The sequence below is a fragment of the Cimex lectularius genome, unplaced genomic scaffold (assembly GCF_000648675.2).
Source record: "Cimex lectularius strain Harlan isolate CLEC.00 unplaced genomic scaffold, Clec_2.1 scaffold65, whole genome shotgun sequence".
Classification (NCBI taxonomy): domain Eukaryota; kingdom Metazoa; phylum Arthropoda; class Insecta; order Hemiptera; family Cimicidae; genus Cimex; species Cimex lectularius.
The window spans coordinates 949,181-970,893 of NW_019392646.1; the positions used below are offsets into that span (position 1 = coordinate 949,181).

Below are 21,713 nucleotides of genomic sequence, written 5' to 3' on the forward strand. Positions count from 1 at the left end.
TTAATAAAAACAAAACGTGATGCAAACATAATTACAAATTAAAGTAAATCTATTTTTGCTATTAGAAATAACCATAGAAATTGTAGTAGGAAAATGTGTTGAACGTTATCGATCGTTAGTTATTAAGTTCATAGATAAGAACGTTATTTGACCATTACTTCTTTTTTCATCCTATTTAGTGATAAAACATTAATAAAACATGTTTATTTCAAAAATGAGCTGAGTACAAATAATAAATATTCAATTAAATATTTATAAAAGTGGACTATTGTTTAGTGCACTGAAATCGTAAATTTATTTAATATTAATTATCAAACGACAATAATTTATTTGAAAGTAATTCTGCAGTGATTTTTTGATCATCTCTCAGCAATTAATTTTTTATTTCCAGCTATGCATTTCCAGGCCTCACCTGCCAGCTTCCTCATCAGACCATATAACATTAATAAAACGCATGGAAAAAGTTAAAATTACTGATAAACGTCAAAATAACATCCGTACCGAAAATTATTACAAATAAACGTGACACAAATATTAATAATTATTTTGGATAAATTAACTGTTTGTTGTTTCTTTTAGTTACCATTTATACAAATTATGTAAAGAGGTACAATACGATTTTATCTTTTACATGGGGAAGCCAGCAACGAGGGCTGCTCTCCCGGCTTCGTGATTAACAAAAGAAATAAGAAGAAGAAAAGAAAAACTATATGTACGCAAACACGAAACATATATATATATATATATATATATATATAAGTTTCCATCTTCACAATTAATAACAATTTTTTTTACAATTAGTGTGTAAAAAGGCCCCGTTAAAATTTTGTTTCGATAACGTGTGAGTGTGTATAAAGGCTACCTTTTATTTTTACGCTGCCTATTTTATTGTAGAACTGGATTGGAATAAAAATAAAAATATTATAAGTGATTCTAACTGCTTCTGATTACAAATTGAACGCGGGTTTTGAGGATCGATCATGTATATTTTATTCCTGATGTAGAGGTCTATTTTATTCACATATGTGTGGTGATTAGTGTCCGTTAATCGATAATTATTCAGAAATCGTGAGATGCGGTCTGGTGTGATGTAGGTTTCAGAAAAACATTTTCTTTATCGTGCCAACGTTTCGATCTTTATTGAGATCATCTTCAGGGCCTGGGATTTACAAACATTGTTTACATTTAACAAATACATTTAGGATGTGGAAAAGTGAATTTATACAATGCAAAATATATTTTTTATATTCAATCAAAGTATTTCTACTCACTCAAAGTGTTTTTCTTCTGTGTAATTGTGCCAGTCTTGCGTGTCGTGTTGAGAGTGCCAGTGAGATTTTGCTGTTTTATGTTTATATACGTTGGATTTTTAGGGGTGGGGAAGGAAGTCGGTATAGAAAAGACATTTTTGTATAAGGCGTCGGCTTCTTTGAGGTGAAAAGAGCCGACGAAGGGAAACAATGTGTTGATAATGGTTCGGCCAGATTATCCTTTCAGGAGTATATAGAAAGGGATAAATAGAAAAAGGAAAGCTAAATTGTTGGACAATTAAACTACGAAAAATATTTGATGTGTGGAATGTAATGTAATGATATATGTATGTTATTTATATTGAATTTGATTAATGATATTGGCGTATCTGCGATATTCACATAACACATTCTTTACTGTCTAATTCACCGCAAATTATCAATGCACAATTTTGCTGAGATTCAAGTCAAGTTGGACTAAAATGTTTATATTGTCCAATGCCTGGTTCTCGAGTATTTTATATGTCAGGTTACTTCAACTTTTATTCCATAAAACGGGTTTTTAATGCTCTTTCTATTAATCTAATCAAATTTACAGTATGATTAAGATTTTATGAGATACGAGAGACTTATGGAACAAAGTTGAAAAAGGTTAAGGTAACCTGAAAAATGAAATATCTCCTACACAATTGAGAATCAGACTTTGTACTATGGAGCCGTTTTAGTACAATTTGGCATGTAGGATAACTTCCTGATAATATTGGCGCATGTTCACGAGGCACCCTATATACAGTGTGTTACAGGATTAAATGTTAATACTGTCATTAGCGGATTCAGTAAATAAAACGTAGTTGAATGTCTCCAGAATGAGGTTTCTATCTTGACTCTTTTATGTTAACATTTTTGTGATTTCAATATAAAATAAGATATGTTTAGCTAAAATCGAAATTTCTCAATTTTAGCGTCGTTAAAATACAAATTTGATCTTTATTTCGCAAACTACATTAAATCTTCCACAAGACAATAACAGTTTCGCGAAAACATCGCGCTTCGGAATACGCAGCTCAGAGAATAATAACAAACGGCAAAACTATTTTTTTTAAATATTCAATTGTGGCACGTGCAATGACTTCCGTCAAAATTTTCGGAAAATTCACCAAAGTTGCCTTATTTTATAAGTGTTATAAGGACATACTTACTTTTACATTTTATAGAACTTTCTTTGTGAAATCTCTTTTGCAAGGTTGAAAAACGTGACATCGAACTGAAGGAGAGCAGCAACCCAAGAAGATCGTACATGTCATATGTTTAATAAAAACATGTTCGTAACAAAATTCAGATCCATTCTTCTCATAAAGTGTACATAATTAAAGAAAAATTACAATGAATATGAAAACATCATTAAATTATGTATTTTTTCAAATTATTCGAAATGCTTTCCTTTGGATGGGATATACATGCGCGAACGTTCAGCAACCGACATGACTGCTTGGAGGAATTTTTCCCTTCTTTCCCTCATGTCATTGTATGTGAATTCAATTTTCTCTATTAGCTGTTCTCTCGTTTCGAGGATGTGCTGTACACTGCACTTTTCAGAGTTCCCCATATGTAAAAATCTAGTGGGGTCAGATCATTCAACCTTGCAAAGGATATTTCACTAAGAAAAGTTCTAAAAAATGTAAAAGTGAATATGTCCTTGGAATGCGTATAAATTGAGGTAACTTTGGCAAATTTTGATGGACAAGTCATTGCACGAGCCACAGTTGAGTATTTCCAAAAAAAAAAATGGATTTTGCCATTTGATTTTCTTTGAACTGGTACTGTATATTCGCAAGTGCGTATTTTTGGACGGAGATGTTTTATCTTGTGAAAATTTGAATGTAGTTTGTGAAATAAAGGTCAGATTTGTATTTTAATGTCGTTAAAATGGAGAAATTACGATTTTATGCAAAAAATCTGAGTAAACTAAATACACAAAAACGTTAATATTTCCGGGAAATGAAGATAGAGATCTCGTTCTGGAGGAACTGACCTACGTTTTATTTAGTGAATCCACCATGGCAGTATTGACATTTAACCCTGTTACACACTCTATATGTTGGTCTTAAGAATAAACAAGAAGCACAAGAAGCATCCATATTTTGGCTTAATTTATATTTACTATTTATAGGATTGCCAACCATAATTATATTTTAAAATAGATGTTTCTCAAAATTCCAAGGACACCTAAATCATGGTTTTTGACAAGATTTATATTGCTTGATAACTCGACATTTATATATTGTAAAAAATAGAAATTTAAACAGTTCTTACGCAGAAAAAGCTATAAGTTTCTGTTAATGATCGCACTAATACAAATAGTATGGATTTTGTTGTTGAAAACAATTATCAAAATTCAACATCAGCCGTGTCAAGTAGTTACCCATCAAAGTAGGAATGTCCGACCCTTGAATATTCACTCATTCGGAATAATGCCCGTGATTTGGCCGAATGGCGTCAACCCCAGTCTGAGACGTGTTGGAATTCATCATAGCCGTTATTACCGCGACTCCTTTACTAGTTCGGCTGGCTTATTTCCCGGCTTCTCCGGAATTGAATCAGGGTGATTAAAAAGACAGCGGAGAAAATTCCGCCCTCGCCTTAACATAAATTACATATCGATTTTCATGATGAACGATGAAAGGAATCAACTTTTACGTGTTTTCACATGCATAATTTATTGCTTTCTTTCTAAACCGGGCACTTAGAGTTTCAGGAGTATTTTCCTTGATTTGTGGAATTTTTGTATTTACTTATCCTACACGTCAACAAGACATTATTTACCTTTCCATAGATTTTTTTAAAAGAAGTATCGACAAAAGCGTAATTTTTGAACAAATTGTTTTGTATGTCATTACAAATTAGAATGTGGTTTTTTGAATTATTTAAACAGGTTATTAATTTCCTGACAATACCCAAAATGAGAAAAAACAGACCAAACCTGCGAATATCCAATGAAGAAATCTTTTTCTCACAATAGTTTTAAGCTTTTAAGTCATTGACTTAACCTTATTGGCGAAAGGTTTCCGTTAATAATAATTCACTTGTTTTCGTGGTCCGCTTGACCAATTAATATCTTCCAATTAATTAAGTTTTTAGTTGAGATAAAAAAGTCAGTATCACCAACGGGATTCGAACCCACGATCTTCGGCTAGATACGCCGCTGCTCTACCAGAATTTTCCCTCCTTTTTGCCACTTTTCAAAAAGGAAAATTCAAAAGGTGGGGTTGAGATGGGAAGTTACTAGTGTACTAGTGGATCGAAGTCACGATAGCTCAAGTGGTAGAGCATCGACATTCGGCGTTTCTAGCCGAAGGTCGTGGGTTCGAATCCCACTCGTGACACTGACTTTTTTATCTTAACTAAAAACTTTAATTAGTTAATAATAATTTAGTTATAGCCCGTATATACATTGACAGGCAAAAAATTCCACCCAATTGAATTTTTCTTTTCATTTTCTTGATAAAATAAAATTCTACCCTTAATTTGTCTCATTGATTTTACCAATAAATATTTGTTTATGCAATATTTTAAATTGGGAATATCAATTAGAGGTAAACGCACTTAATCCTTAATTCAAAAGAAGGATAAAATATTTTTCAATGTTTACTTATTACGTATTATACGTATTATTATAGAATTTAAAATGTTTATTCCGTCTCATTGGAATTCTGAAGTTCTTTTATTTACTTTATTTACTTCATTTCAAAATGCTACTTAGTGCAGAGGATGTTGCGCGTGGTGTGGCTCTTATTGATGATGGACGTACCATCAGGTATTCGGCTATTGCTGTCGGAGTTCCCTACCAAACACTTCGAGACGCCGTTAGACGTTTTCGAGAAACTGGGTCCTACCGTAGAAAGCCCAGTTCTGGACGCCTAGGGTAACAGAACCACATGATGCCCGTTTTTTGACATTGAGAATTTAGCGAAACCTTACTGTTGTTGAAGCGATTCATCAGCTCTAGGAAGTTCGAAGTGTCCAATTTTCTGAACGTACTGCTCGAAGAAGATTAAATCAGTATGGACTCATGGCTTTTCGCCCCAAAGAGGATGACAAGAACACACAAGTTGCACGGCTCGCATTTGCTCGAGAACACAGGATTGGTCTTTGGACGATTGGTGTGCTGTACTTTTTACAGATGAATATACATTTGCTCTATGATCTCCAGATGGGCTGAAAGAGTGTGGAGAAGGCGAAATAATAGGTACGAAGACTGTAATTTTTCCTATAGCCAAGCTTTTCAACGTAGCTTAGTGATGGTTTGGGCGGGGAGTTCAATGTAAAGCACGGAGTTGGTTGTTGTTCGTGGAGGATCTTTGACGCTCACTCGCTATGTCGATGAAATTTTGGAACAAGATGCATTGCCTATCCTCGATGAAATCAGCGACAGTCCTAATGCACGATAATCCCCGTCCAAATGTCGCTCGCATAGTACAAACGTAACTTCAACAGCATAACAGCAGTTCTTAGCCTGGCCAGCCCATTCTCCGGACTTGAACCGCATCGAACATTTATAGGATAACCTCAAAAGACGAATGGTATGATATGGTAGAAAAGGATACTAGGAAGCGGGGGGTGCCTTCTGGCTTATTGTCCCTTCCTAGTTCCTTAGTTCAGTCAATAGACTCAATCCTTCTTCTTAGAAGTATCAGGTCATTGACTGGCGCTGCCGCAATTTGATTCCCTAAGTTTTTTTCCGTACGTTAGGTTAAACCTCCATTGAGCTGTTGCTTCGCATTCGAAGATGATATGAGTGGCTGTTTCCTCCTCCTCATTACATAATCTGTAAAGGGATCATCGCTGTATATACCCATGGTGTGTAGACGTTTTCTCAGATGCCAGTGACCGATTAGTAGTCCTACCACTCTTCTGAGTTTGGCCCTCTCCAATTGCAGCAGTGTTTTTGCCAGTCTTGGTGAGGGTTGTTTCATCATACGTTTACTATGTCTACCACCGCTAGAGTTCATCCACTTCTCCTTTTGTTTTGTTTGGATCCATTCTGGAGGATTCTATAATTGATTTTGTTATCCCAAGAATAGGTTCGGGGCCTATGTATGGTCTTGCAGATCCTCCTCTCAAAAAAGACGAATAGGAGCACGTCCATCACTTCCTGATACACTCCACTCATCTCTGATGTTGAAAAGTCTCTTCGTAAAGAATGGGCTAACCTCCAGCAAAGTGACATTTCCAGACTGGTGGAAAGTATTCCGAGGCGTTTGTAAGGCTAGAAATAAATACGCGATATTGAAATGTTAATTAAAAATCTAAAAAAAATATTTTGCCGTATTTTTTTATTTTCATTTAACTTAGCAATTTACATTTTTTTCCTTTTTAGACAAAGACTGAATTATTAAACGGTAAAAAACGTGAAACTTTGATTAATATATAAAATATTTGCAAATCAAGATAAATTACAAATGGGTGGAATTGTTTGCCTGTCATTGTGTTAATACATGTAGCAGTTGGATCTCAATATTATTTATAAGAGGCGAGGAAATCGCCAGGCTTTCTTCGTTTAAATCGAATTCTTCGTTTTAGCATTGGGTAGTGTAGATAAGGCTTGGGCTAGGAAGGATCAACAGCTGGGGAATTCGTAGTAGCGATATCGGATCAGTTCGTTAGAAAAATGAATCTTCAGGCCGTTGTGGAAAGTGGGAGTTACGTACTAAAGAGTTTGGACAATTTCCCTGAGCTCTTCTGATTGGTACGATTGGATGTGGTGGATATGAAATGCGCTAGTAATTGGAAGCCTTGAAGGAATACCACGCATGTACTCCGAATGTCCAAAGTGGTCATAGTAATGTCTCGTAAATAGTTAGATGTGTTTTGATTGTGTTAAAGTTTTTACAGTTGAACAAGCCTTCTCTTCAAAAATTGTCTCTATCTTTTGTAGACATTCCACGTCGGTCTGCTGTCTTGGTATAGTCCCAAGTATCGACTTGAGTGTATGCCGATAGCTTCTTGTTATTATGTAAAATGGAAGACATGTCTTCTACATTTCGGACCAACCCTTTGATAAGCTCAAGGTTTTCTTTAAGAAGTGATTTTATGTTCATGTAGACTAGGTTTTAAATATTTTAAAAGGAGTCCTTTGAGGATTTTTGACATAACGAGAAGACGGCTGGTCTCTAGGAGCATGTGTGGCTGGGAGGTGTGTGAGGTGTAGAAGTAAAAGGGAGAACGGAATCCTATCGCCTCTTGAGGAAAGGTTCGCATTATAATGAAAGTAATTAAGTTATGCCCAGGATATTTCCTACTTGATTTGTGCATGTATTACTTAACTTCAAAAGGAGAGGGAGATCATGAGGATGTAATCAAGTTAATAGTTTATTATATTTTATACTTTTAGGTTTTCGCGGATTCTACAAGTAAAATTTATAAGGTATTATTACAAAAAATTTAGCGCATTGAACTTCAATAAACTGATTTCCAAAAAGGTCAAAATAACTATTGATCAGATTGTGGAATTTCCTCAAGGTCTGATTGTGAGTGATGATATACACGGAGTTTGGTCACTTCCGATGATCCTGGTTCCCCTATGATCATCTTTGGTTGTTTGTTTGGTCTTATTTGATACTTTCAAATTCTCGCCATGTTCAGTACGTACACTGAGATTTTAGCAGGGATTGATACGCATTATTTAACGTCATTCAATGGTTATTGGTAAATTGTTGACTATAGAAAGATTGCGATTCTTATTAACTTGACAAGTCATCTGTTCACTGGCATTTTTCGTCTACCATTTATTCACAAAACAAACAATTTTTAATAAGTAGCTGTCTAAAATATATATAATAATCAAAGAACCCTTGCATGCAAAACACATTAATGTTATGATAACACAATGTCATCAGGTTATTTGTTTATTATTTCTTTGAATATCGGATGGTGGGGGGATAGGTCTCTAGCAAATGTCAGCTTCATGAGAGACGGTGTGTCAAACTTTTCTTTATACCTTTTTCACTTTTTCTAACTTTGCGGATCACAATTGGCTGGCAGAGAAATAGTTGTTTTGACAGTTGACGAGTATTTTTGTAAGTTAGTACTCAATACGTCTCGTAGAGCCCGTCTGTTGCAGGACTGCACCACCTGTTAAGTTTCTCGAACCACCTCCATGTAGTATGGTTAAGTATACTTACTACGTATATACTTTTCAATTTCGAGACTCACTTCTTCAGCCGGACTTTTTTTACAATAATAGAAAAATGAAACTTATTAACTCTAATGCCAGAATCTGTATCCACAAAATATGATAAAAGGATGTCAAATAGTACCGATAGACATACGATATTGGAAGATTGTGTGGCAAATTAACTTAATAAACATTAACTAGAAAAGGTATTCTTTACACACCCTTTTAAATATATTGTTAACATGCAACAGTCTAATTTTTTTAAAATCACGAATTAGTTGATATCGATCGTTATATTTGAAGTAAACATAATGATCGATCCGCAAATCCCGTGTTCAATTTGAAATCTGAAGCAGTTAGAATCACTGCAGCATTCCCTTTGAAATTGCCCTGTTTATATCATTACTAGGAATTTCATCTACATCCTAGACAGTGCATCTTTGACTTATTATGCCCTAAAACATTGGAAGAAGCTAAAACTTGTAGTTTGTTGTAATTTGTATAAGTTTTTGATTTCAGAATTAAAACTGATACATTCTAACGATTAACGGTTCTTTTCTCATTTGCCATTTGCCGACATTATGCTTCTTTTATATTGCATTCTAACATCTTTTCTTATTAATTTTATTATTTCGTATTATTTTTTATGATGATTAATTTTTTTAATACTTGCCTATATATGTCATACTTCTCATGTCTTTAATAAAAAAAACTTACTCTATCACTTATACTGCATCCCTTATATACTGATTATACCATGTGAGTTTTTATAAAATTCATGGTATTTAATTTTCACGTGGTCTTCTTTATTGGAAAACAAAGGATGGTTCCAAAGATAATTTTTTACGTAGAAGGTACTGGTGCTATTAGAATTTATTTAGGTGCCATGTTAACGATCACCAGATCGATCAACTTTGTTTTTGTCAAATGTAATGCCCCATTTTTTCAGGGATTTTGAAAGTCCTTTGCATTCTAAAAAATCCGAGTGGATCGAGGTCACGATAGCTCAAGTGGTTGAGCAGCGGCGTATCAAGCCGAAGATCGTGAGTTCGAATCCCGCTCGAGCCGTTGACTTTTTTATCTCGACTAAAAACCTTAATTAATTGTAATATATTAATTGGTTAAGCGAAATTATTGAATTCTAAAAAGTGTTGAACCTCTCCAGAACAAATCGATGCATTTTTCAATTTTTGGTTTCATTTTGAAAAATAGAAAGGACTTTCAAGATGTGTGAAAAAAGTTGATCACCAGGTTGGCTTGACGCGTCAACTTACTAAAATTGCAATAGCACTCGCAGATTCTACGTGAAAAATTACTTTGGAACCCTGGCAAAACAGTAAAACATTTTGTAAACAATAAGGAGTACTTCCAGTTATTTAAATAGAGTAATGTCCACACTTCAGCCGCGTAGGTTAGTACTGTTTTATATATATTTTTTATTTATTTATTTGTTTAATCTAGAAACAATTAATATTTTTCTGGACAAGGAAATGAAGTTGTCACTGGCAACACGTAATTTCACAAATTCTAAAAATGAATGTATATAATGAAGTTGTTTGACCTGAAAGTTTAACATATTAATTTAAAAGTTATGATTTAGCAAATGTAAAAATTTTGGTTTTAAACTTACGTTAAACAGTTAAACCAGGCGTTTATATTAAAATATTATTTTAGTTTCAAATGAAAATGTAAATCATTATGGCAAAAATGTAACATCGTAGCCTTTAAAAAATGAACATAGTAATAAAAAAATACATTTATTTAATTGCAAAACGTAAGTAGACAAACTGCAGCATTTTGTGGGCGAAAAAGTGAGAGGATTGAAATAATTTTCTCACTTTCCTTACTAGGAAAAAAAGGATAGATGACAACAAAAGATCCAATGATGACCACGATGTCACCTGGCCCTGAAACCTCACCCAAGATAACAATTTTAACGTATATAACCGAAAAACCTTTCGGCTCTGAAAAATTCCATTTAATGTCAAGTCACTCGTTAGAGGTGAGACTCTAATCGCTTGCTTGTTAATACTAGAAGTTGGCTCCATAAATCCTCTTGAGTAGAAGAGCTGTCTCATATTTAAACTTGCATCAACTCCGGGGGCGTGTATATGTTGCGCTGGGGCAGAAAGTTTAGCCAAGCTGCGAAGACAAGGGGTTTCAACCCCCACGTGACACGTTCCAACACATATTCTAGTTACTGTAGTGAGGGAGAAACGACGAAAACGGAATTTTCTTTCTGTTCTAATTGTCTTATCGAGCACTTCGGGTTAAAACTTATATCTAATTGTTCACACATTCGTGTACCGTTAGTAGTAGTAATCTTGATTTGGTTGATATCGGCCTTACTATATTTGAACATTAAAATCAGGTCAAAGTACCACTCAGTTCCTTCGTCAAGATTTTTAGGATCATATCCCCCAAATACAGAGTGTTCGGCTACCTTTGTTACAAACTTTTCCAGTAGATTCAAAAAGGAACCAGAAAGTCCTAATTAACTATGGTCCTAATCTCAACATTTTCAGTGATTTCACTTTTCTTATTTTTTAAGATTTCACGATTTTGCTTCAAATAAACAATGATAACTTCCAAACTAAAAGGTTTTGGATAAATCCGTTGGTACCATTAATAACTACATTAAATTTCCAATAAGATGTGACGTTCGACGTACTAAACTTGTAAACGTTCGAGAAATAAGTGTTTTAGTAGCGAGAACATTGAAAAATATTTTTTTTTTCAAAGTTGAAAAACTTGCTATGGTGATTCTAAACTACTATTTCCAAACCTAGAGAACATCAAATTTCAGAAAACGTCTTTTTCACCAACGTTTACAATTAATTAAGGATTTTAGTTGAGATGAAAAAAAGCTAATGGCACGAGAGGTGAACCCAATTGGTCAAGCGGACCACGAAAATAGTGAATTTAACGTTTACAAGTTTAAAATTGATCACATCTTATTAGAAATTTAACGTAATTTTCAATGGTATCAACGGACTTGTACAAAACCTTTCCGTTTTGTCATTATCATAGTTTATTTGTGAGCAAAGTCGTGAAATCGTAAAAAATCAGAAAAAGTGAAATATCTCCGAAACTGTTGAGATTAGGAACATAGTTAAGGACTTTTTGGTTCCTTTTTGAATCTATTGGCAAAGTAACACGAGTAGCCGAACACCCAGTATACGTATAATAATACAAAATAATGTCAGGGGACACCCAGATAAGACAAACTTTTTCGTGATGTGCTAGATAGGTTTACTTACAAGTCGTCATAAATGAGAAAATGGTATGTACAAATGAAAGATTTTGAATGTTAATGTATTATGTTGTTTAGTATATGGCTGTAAAATGATCTAGCAGTGGTACGGTGTGGAGTACGGACCTAGACCATAATCTTGAAGTTGAAAATGATGTGATAATTTTTTTCAAGAAACGAAAAAATAACTGAACATAAGGCAAAACATTGAAAATTATTCAGAAAATGAAAAGATTCACCTGTTGATGACATCGGCATCAATCAGAAGGTTTTCTTGACAGTGGAGTTGTACAAGAAGGAAACGGCGTAAATTTGTAATCTGGGTAATTCAAACGGTGGAGAAGATTCCCAAATAGGAGTATCAAGGGGCAAGAAAGCCGCCGTATTTGGGTATTTAAGGAGGCGGTGTAACCCAAACTCGTGTAAAAAAGGGGCAAACCGAGCGTAGATCCCATTGAATAAGTAAGCTTCTTGTTTAAGATGTATGCTCGGGCCTTGAGGGTGAAGAGAGGGTGAACGCCACTTTTACGCATATACCAGCCCCTGCCTTCTCAAAGGGTCCCTGTGAATACAAACTACCCCGAGCTTTCCAAATGTACTACTCGTCTTTATAATTCAAAACCTAATATTTTTTGAACGAGCTGGCGGATTGCTTTTTCCTATCTTCATTTCTAGTCAGGGCAAATATACTTATAAGAGAAGCAGCCCACCTGTTTTTATTATATCCAGCGATGATTAATAATGTATTCGTGTATTTAAAATGTAGGCTCAGTAATTATTATAAACACATTTTTTTTTAATTTTTGTCAATAAACCTAATTTCATTTGATCACCTAGGATTATCAAGGTCTTGACTATCTTGCTGAGGTCGAAAAAAAATCAGCGAGGATAGTAGTACAGAATGGCCGGAAACGGTTCATTTAAGCAAGCATACCTCAACAATCAAATAGGTTTACCATTCATTAAATAACATAACTCATAGCATAGTAGAATACCTATATCAAATTACGGTTTAACCTAATACTATTACAAGATTGTGTATGAAAGGTAATAAAAATCAATGTAGTCTAAATTAAAGATGTTAAAATATATCATAGGCACCCCCAATCACATATGTATAAATAATATACTTTTTGAAAAATATACGTTTTCATCCTATTCTGCCTCAGCCATTTACCACCAATTTCGCATCTCTCCCGTCTCACTATCTTCTCACATTCTCTCTCTCTCTCTCTCTCTGTCTTCTCTCATTCTCTCTATTTCTCTCTCTCTCTCTGTCTTCTCTCATTCTCTCTATTTCTCTCTCTCTCTCTCTCTCTCTCTATTTCTCTCTCTCTCTCTGTCTTCTCTCATTCTCTCTATTTCTCTCTCTCTCTCTCTCTATCTATCTATCTATCTATCTATCTCTCTCTCTCTCTGTCTGTCTGTCTTCTCACATTCTCTCTCTATATTTCTCTCTCTCTCTCTGTCTTCTCACATTCTCTCTCTTTATTTCTCTCTCTTTATTTCTCTCTCTCTCTCTCTCTCTCTCTCTCTCTCTCTCTCTCTAAATTTTCTAAATTTCAATAAACACTAATATTTTCTGAAGTTTGGTGGTGTCCTATCCTCGCTGTTATTGTTATGTTTCGGCTTCTCGTCATCTTCAATAATGGGACGTTGAGTTGTTTTTCTGTTCCCTGTGCTGTTGGAGTTATTGTCTTTGATGAATGATATGTCGTATATGTACGTGAATATTTGTGACTTTTTTTGGAAGGGGGAGTATTTCTCATTCTCTCAGAGCAAGTTATAGATTATTTATATCCTGATTTCCATTATGTGTATATTTATTCGTTAAAATCAAAGCAGTTTTGTCGTCTTGACTTTTGTATTGTTTTTGAACGTTGTTCCTAATTGTAGTTGCAAGAAAATCACACAAACACACTACAGAAGGTGAAGAGAAGTCAAAACACGTCCATCAAAGCATAATAGCGAGGACCACGCCAAACTGTAAATTTTCACAATTACCCGGTGTCTTTTGACTTTACTTAATTTATATTTGATTTTTAAAAAATAAGATCACACTTTCAACGAGCATGTCCCAGTTTAAATTTTTTGGATACTTGACAAGTTGGAGGTCTGAGACTGATCGCTGTATTGTTAGACGTTGGTTCAACCACGCTATAAATAACGGGGCACATATGTTCCACAGGGCGTAATTATAAGGTTACGGATACACGCAGTCTATGAAGGAACGATCGAATGACGCAACCGGCCAATTATCAGCATCGCGTGAGCCCTCTACAATTAGATTTCCATTTTGGACCAAAACCCGACCTATTGTCAATCGGATGATCGAGAACCATTAATTTATTTTGAGATTACACGGAAATTATTTATTTATTTCGATCCCCTTAAACCTTAACTTGACATAGTTTTAAATGGTCAGTGGTAAATAAAGTGATATTGGAGAATAAATATAGATATAGTTATTAGTGCCCGACCTACCTCGAGTACTCATCCTGTTTATAACCAATATACTCATGCCGAGAAGCCGACACACATTACACATGCCAAAACAGTGAAAATAGAATAACCAAAATGATCGGAAACGGCCAAATTACAGGATTTTTGTTGAGTATCTTGGCTCAATCTCTTAACATTTATGGAATACTGTTACTATAAATATATTATTTGTACTAATTTTATNATAAATAGGTAGAAGATAGGTTGATAGATAGTTAGGCACATGGAATGTAATAGGTGTGCAGGTAGAAAGGTAGGAAAAGCAGATAATTAAATAAGAAGATAGGGTTGTTGTGTAAGTAGGGTGGATGTAAGTAGGTAGAGAAATAGAGAGAGTGAGAGAGAAACAGTTACAAAGAGGAAAAAATATTGTGATGGATATACAATGACCGATAGTATAGAGATCTCTAACTGTTAAAGCCATACTATTTTAATTCCAAATTACGTGTTGTACCTATTTTCATTAACACTTTGGCTTAACTAATTTTAAAAAATTAATTAATGTTTTTAGTTGAGATTAAAAAGTCAGTGTCACGAGCGGGATTCGAACCCACGACCTTCGGCTAGATACACAGCTATCTACCACTTGAGCTATCGTGACTTCGATCCTCTCGGACACAACTTCCCATCTCAACCCCACCTTTCCCTCCTTTTCGCCATTTTTCAACCAATTGGTCAAGCGGACCACGAAAACTAGTGAATTTAATTTTTCAAATTTAACATCTTTGCCTCTTGCCCTGCATTTGTTGTTATTAGTCCCATACAGGCTAGTTTATTTGCAAATTGAAAGGACAAAAATTATTAAATGGTTCATTATAAATTGATAAAAATGATAAATGATAAAAGGGGAATCAAAAATATTCTGTATTACAGCAGTTCAAAGCATGTCATATCTGTTTTCACCTTACTGGTGAAATAACATTTTCAGATAAAAAAACATACTATATTAAATATGGCTTTTGTTTTTCAGCATGGGTTCTCGGCTGGTGGATGTGCAAGACGGTGCCGTACGTCCAAGGTGTTTCAGTCGCAGCATCAGTCTACAGCCTTATCGCGGTTACGCTTGACAGGTAAGGCGTTTTGCAAAATTCAGCGTATGCAACCTTTAGCAGCCTCGAAAAATTTATTATCACGATCACCGTCGCACGCTCACGACTTTAACCTCATTTTCGTATTACAGAAGACGGCAAAAGGATGACAATAGTTGGATGCCGTCACGATAACATTACTATCAAAAAACGAAAAAAAAAAACATTAATGAAATCGTCCTTTTCCAAACTTAGTGTGCACAGAAGAAATTTCCCATGCTAAACAGATATGAGACGTACGAAAAATGTAGCTTTAGAATTGTGGTAACACAATAACGCAAACAACTTAAAGCTTTTTTATGCACAACAAATAAACAGAACGGTTTCCCCAACGTAACAGAAATTGACGAGGTAGAAATGATGAAGGTGGGGTGAATATGTAGATTTACTTTTTGTAAAAAATGGTTCTACTCACAAATTTGTTATTTACAACCAGCCGGATTTCAAGCATTAATGCAATGCTTATGCTTGAAATCCAGATAGTGTAAACAACAAATTTTTGAATAGAACCATTTTTTGCAAAAAGTGAAATTTTTGTGTACATGAAAATTATATTTAATACAAATTAAATATCCCTGTAAGTATTTTACATTTTGAAAATAATTTTGTGTACACAATATTTACAGTGACATATTTTTTAAAAAACAAAAATGGTATAATTAAAAATATGAATCATTAACAAATGTCTTGTTACTAGAAAATTATATTTAAACCCGATATATTAAATTTCCTAGATACATAATTATCTATTAGTGAAAAATCAATTTAATAAGGTCTTTTGATAAAACCAGATCAATCAATTTTTTTCTACCAAATAAATCTGTTATTTTCTTCCTTTTTGAAAACGTTTCTACGCAACTATTTGCAAACTACATAAATTTCAAATAAATTTTTTCATGAGATTATAAACCGACTGAGGATAATCTTAACCCTCAGCAACTCTTATAAATCGATAAAGGAAAAGTCCTCGGGGCCTCGGAAGCGTTCTTGCCGGCAATAAAGCTAATTCCGGGACTTTCCCTTTTCCTGCCGCAAATTTTACGAAACCAAGGGGGAAAACTGATTGGCGTAAATAGTATTTCCGAGAATGTGCCGCTGTAAATTGAGCGAGGTGGAAAAAAACTCCTTTGCTAAGTGCGCCCAGGTCCGTGGATCCGTTAATAATTTGAACCTTGTTAAACTTTACTTCCCGTTGAAACAAAATACCTCAAAAATCCTCTGAACTCTTTTGACAGAAACCAAACAAAGTTTCACGGGAAACATTCAAAGATATAAGGGCTAATCATGTTAAGAGTGATAAAATGGACAATAGCACGCTCTGACGTCTGGTATTTGATATGCCAATGGGCATTTGTAAGTCTTTTCAGTTTAAGCTTTGGTTTACTCATCGTAATAACAACATAATTAGAAAGGAAAACAGGACCAAAACCTAATACTAAGACAGGATAAAATACAATTTTTATTAAACAATTTCTGTGATAGATGTTCAAGCAACTCATCCTTTTTTTTACGTTTCTTGATCATAAAATCGTTATTACGTTCGAACAGGATGATGATGATAATGGAACTAGTTGTCCAGTTTGTTTTTTAATTATATATTAAATTTTATATAAATTTTATATAAATTTTATATAATTAAATTTTAATTATACAGGGTGAATTGCTACTCGTGCTACAAACTTCTCCAGTAGATTCTTCACCCTAAAATGAACAAAAAAGTTCATATTGTCCATGGTCCGATTCTCAACCATTTCAGAGTAATTTCGCTTTTTATCGATTTTGAAAGATATCACGTCCTGGCGTCGGAAAATCGTGATATCTTTTAATCTAAACATTTCTCTGAAAATCTAATAGCACCGTTGAAATTCCCGTTAATTTTTCAATAAGAAGATGACGGTGGCAAAATGTTTGGGCTAATTTTTTGTGTTTTATTTCAGCCAGAACTACAAAAAGAGTGGAAAATTGTGTAAATCGGAAAGTGTATAAAGTAATCCAGAGTTTCTAATTTTAGTCTCAGAAGGCAGCAAATTTGAGGAAAACTACCTGATTTAATAACGCTTCCAACGCACTCGTCATTTTCTTATTTAGTGGTTGTGAGACCAAGATGTTGATGACAAAAAGAGAAAAAATGGTGGTTCAAGGATTGCTAATGTTTGAGAGTGACTTGCTACTCGTGCTACAAACTTCACCAGTAGATTCTTGACCCTAAAATGAACAAAAAAGTTCATATTGACCATGGTCCGATTCTCAACCATTTCAGAGTAATTTCGCTTTTTATCGATTTTGAAAGATATCACGTCCTGGCGTCGGAAAATCGTGATATCTTTTAATCTAAACATTTCTCTTAAAATCTATAAGCACCGTTGAAATCCCCGTTAATTTTTCAATAAGAAGATGAAGGTGGCAAAACGTTTGGGTCTTTCTTCCTTGACCTTCTAGCTGTTTGTAAACTTCTTAAGCATTACATACTAAATGGGCATTAAATTAAATTAAAAAATTTCAATGGAATTATGATTTTGATTCTCTCTAAAAATTAACGGGGATTTCAACGGTGCTTATAGATTTTAAGAGAAATGTTTAGATTAAAAGATATCACGATTTTCCGACGCCAGGACGTGATATCTTTCAAAATCGATAAAAAGCGAAATTACTCTGAAATGGTTGAGAATCGGACCATGGACAATATGAACTTTTTTGTTCATTTTAGGGTGAAGAATCTACTGGAGAAGTTTGTAGCACGAGTAGCAATTCACCCTGTATATTCGTCTGGATATCCTCACAGGTATGGTCTACAAGATGTGTTTTAGCTTCTCGCTGTCTTCAGTAATGGGCCTTGACATACCAGCGATAATAGTCTGACTGATATGATCAAAAATGAGCAAACTACAGGTTCTTTTCTTGATGAAGAAATTTCGTTGGTAATTTTGTCAAGATATGTCTTGACCCGTAATCATCATTTTATGAACAGGAATATGTAAATTTATGAAGAGGAACATGATGATGATGATGAGGGGGTTTTGTATTCCCTAATACCTTCAGGCTTAGTTTATTTTTCCTATTACGTTCTTTTAAAAAGTAGTAGATCACTGATTTTAATTGCTGCAATTCTGTTTCCCAGAAATTCTTGCTACTCTAGATTATGATTCCATTGACTTGCGCGCATTCAAAGCTGATTAGATGGCAGTTTTTTCTTCTTCATCTTTATTGCACAACCTACAAATTGGATGATCATTGAATCTCCCGTGTTGTGTAGCTGTTTTCTCAGATGCCAGTGATCCTGTCACTTTCCATAGTCTTACCCTGTTTATCTGCAATGGTGTTTACCAGGTTTGGTGAGGGGCTTTTAATCATGAGTTCAGTCTGGCGCCTTTGGAGTTCGTCCATTTCTCTTTTTTTTTAACCATTCTAAAATCGTCTATGTTTGATCTTGTTATCCCAACGTATCTGGCCGGGGGCTACATCGTCTTACTGATTTTCTGCTTGATCGTCAGCCAGAATTCCTTTGTGCCCTGGCATCCAAGATATTATCATTTTTGTATGTATCTCCAGTTTTTAAGATTGTAGATGCATTCACCACCAGAATGTGATCTTTTTAGGTGTTAATTCTTTTAGAATTTCTTGACAGTCTGTTCTTTTTTTGGATTGTTATATCAAAATAAGCCTTTTTAAGATTTTATGTCGCCCAAGCGTTGATAGTACGTATTTTGCCTCGAAAGAAACATTGGTATATATGTTATATAAATAATATGTTTGATATTATTTATGTACATATTTAAAATGGGAGGTAGATCAAATGTAGAAATATGAACATAAATAATATCATGTGTTCACATAATATGTTTATGTTCATATTTGTAAATTTGATCTACCTCCCATTTTAAATATGTACATAAATAATATCAAACATCCAAATAATTAAAGTAATTATTTTAATTGTTATTATTTTTATAGTAATTTAATAATATTANGTAAAACATAAAATGAGAATACTCCTGCTGTATACGAGGGTAAAAAAAGAGAAAAGAAAACGAGGGTTGACTTTGAGGAGAGACAAAAATGAGGTTAGGCCAATTGGCGAGGTCCGACCAAGCGTGTTCGGCGGTTTGTAACGTACTACTACGCGTGACGTCGACAGGGCCGACTCAACGCACCTTTAATCCCCTTCGGGTCTGATGACGAGGTGTGACACAACAAAGTTGAATAATGAAAATTTAAATACTCTTTTTATTTTTAAGAAAGAAGAAAATAAAATGTGCCCGGTGCGAACATACCAATTAAGAACATTGTACATAGTGGTTCAGTATGATATAACATAAATGTGTCCTAAAAATGTTTATAAAGGCAACTTAACCACATCCTTCGTTTGAACCATAACTTGGCTAGGGGGACATTAGATCATCGTGAGGTTCAAGGCGATGACCTCCTCTCACTTCCTTCTCACGGTCCTTGCGGTAGGAGGCCGTGAAACCACAGGGGCTTCTTCGCCGAATTAAGCTTTATAAGTCATTCCAACAAGAAAACAAGATCACCAATTAAACAAATTAGAGCGTAATCGTGAACTCGCTCTGGCCGGGATCCGCGTTTCGCCATCCCTTGGAAACCAGTCGGCCGCGAAGATTTCTCAAACTTTAATCATCAGCAAATGAGGGACGATAAATATTTAACGGCTTTTGTAATTTTGGCTTAAACGCCCGGGATAATGAGATCAGGAGAGAACCAGACTCCCCCTTTGATGACGGCGATAATTCCATCCGAGTGGGATTGAGTTGGGGAAGCATCGTCGTGTTCAGGATCAAAATTTGTTTACAAACGATAAAATAATGAAAAATTGCAATCCAATTTCAAAAAACCTCCAGCGGTTCATCAGATGATTGACGATACAATTTTGTAACTCAGCTTTTAGATAATAAAAAATTGGAGCTGTATGTCCTTGTTCTGCCGTAATGGTCAACTGTACGGTTAGCAAATTCCATAACATTTTTTACTATTTTGAATTTTACACATTATTGTGTTAAAGAGAAAATAATCTAAAACTAATTGCTTTTATGTATATTGATTGTATTAATTTACATTACAGCTTTTAATTAATACAACATTCCATATTGTTCTTCTATTTTTTCTAGGCTTTATTTTCCATTATTCATCATTTCATTGCACACGGTGAGTTTAACTTCTGCTCTCTCCGATATTTTTTATTGGGGCGTTTTGATGAAATACCCTGAGGCAAGCTAATTTTTATTTTATGTATAGTGTTTGACGAACCAACAAGTTTTGATCTAACTCTCCAGGATAACGGGATATGGGTATGAACTTAATTATTTCATAAGGTGAGAGTCTCATCAATGTACACTTGAAAATGTTTTTTTGACTTTGAATTCAAAAGGTTTCACTATTGTAAGTGGTGTTCATATGCCTTAAATTTGTAATTTTTTTTACGAGGGTTCGCAACAACAGAGGTTATATCACCCTGTTTTGGTTAAATCATAAATACGGGATTTTTGAAACCATAAGTTTCACTATTGTAAATATGCGTTGTTCATATTTATTAAACTTGTCAATTATTAACAACAGTTTCAAAGTCCTGACGAAAGAGATATATTATTCTAAAGTTTGAATTGAATTGAATTTCAGTGTTTTTCGTTGCTTTCAAATTGGCAATTGGCATTATCCCTGTTTTTTTCTCAAAATTATAACATCATTTTTTATTTCAATATATTTTTAATTAAAATATAAAAAATTAGTTCTTATTTGAAAAATAAATTAAAATTTAAACAAATTGACTTCCCTAAGTTTAAGGTTTCGGGGAAAGCTGTCGAAGTTTACAACTTAAAGCTCTACTCTGTTCTAAGGATAGCAAAAATGCTTTTGGTTCTTCCAAAATATAATTATTGTACAGGGTGTTTGTGAATATTGGCTAATAATCGCCCTTACGAATATATTAATCGTCTTTTGTATTGCATAAGCATTCCATACGGATCGATTGGGAACGAGAGACTAACCATCATGATGACTTAAGCCGTTTCTTCCTCTATCAATGATAAAAAGTTATAGGTCCGGTTTTTTTGTTTCTTAATGTAAACAACTGGTTCACCACGCGAAAAAATCCCTGTTCCGAGATCGACATTTAGCGTGGTACCACGCAAACTAATAAAACACTCGGAAAACTGATTTTCTACAATAGCATTTAATTAGCGCTCTAGTGAACAAATCGCAAATTTGGCGAATAAACAGAACAAAACTTTGTATCAAATTATTAAATTAGTCGTCAAAAAAACTCTATTATTAAGCTTTTTTTTATTATTAAGCTTTTTTTCAATAATGCTGGGTTGATGTGGGTTAAATTTTAATTTTATTACAAGAGTTTCAGACGGGTTTCATACATAATCTGGCATAATTTAAAAACTCACATTTAAGAAACAATTTGAATGATGAAATGTGAATTATAT

At 34.2% G+C, this 21,713-nt stretch overlaps 1 protein-coding gene and 1 non-coding gene across 2 annotated transcripts in view; both read left to right on the forward strand.

Annotated features, from left to right (window-relative positions):
• The window catches only part of LOC106660883 (neuropeptide SIFamide receptor-like), a 218,170-nt gene that overhangs the window by 120,505 nt on the left and 75,952 nt on the right, over window positions 1-21,713 (forward strand). Inside the window, exon 2 of the mRNA XM_014383904.2 lies at window positions 15,150-15,249. Coding sequence (XP_014239390.1) covers window positions 15,150-15,249 — 100 coding nt within the window. The remainder of the gene's footprint in view (window positions 1-15,149; window positions 15,250-21,713) is intronic.
• Trnar-ucg lies at window positions 4,554-4,633 on the forward strand. The gene is given in 2 exon segments: window positions 4,554-4,590; window positions 4,598-4,633. It is a non-coding gene; the product is annotated as a tRNA-Arg (tRNA).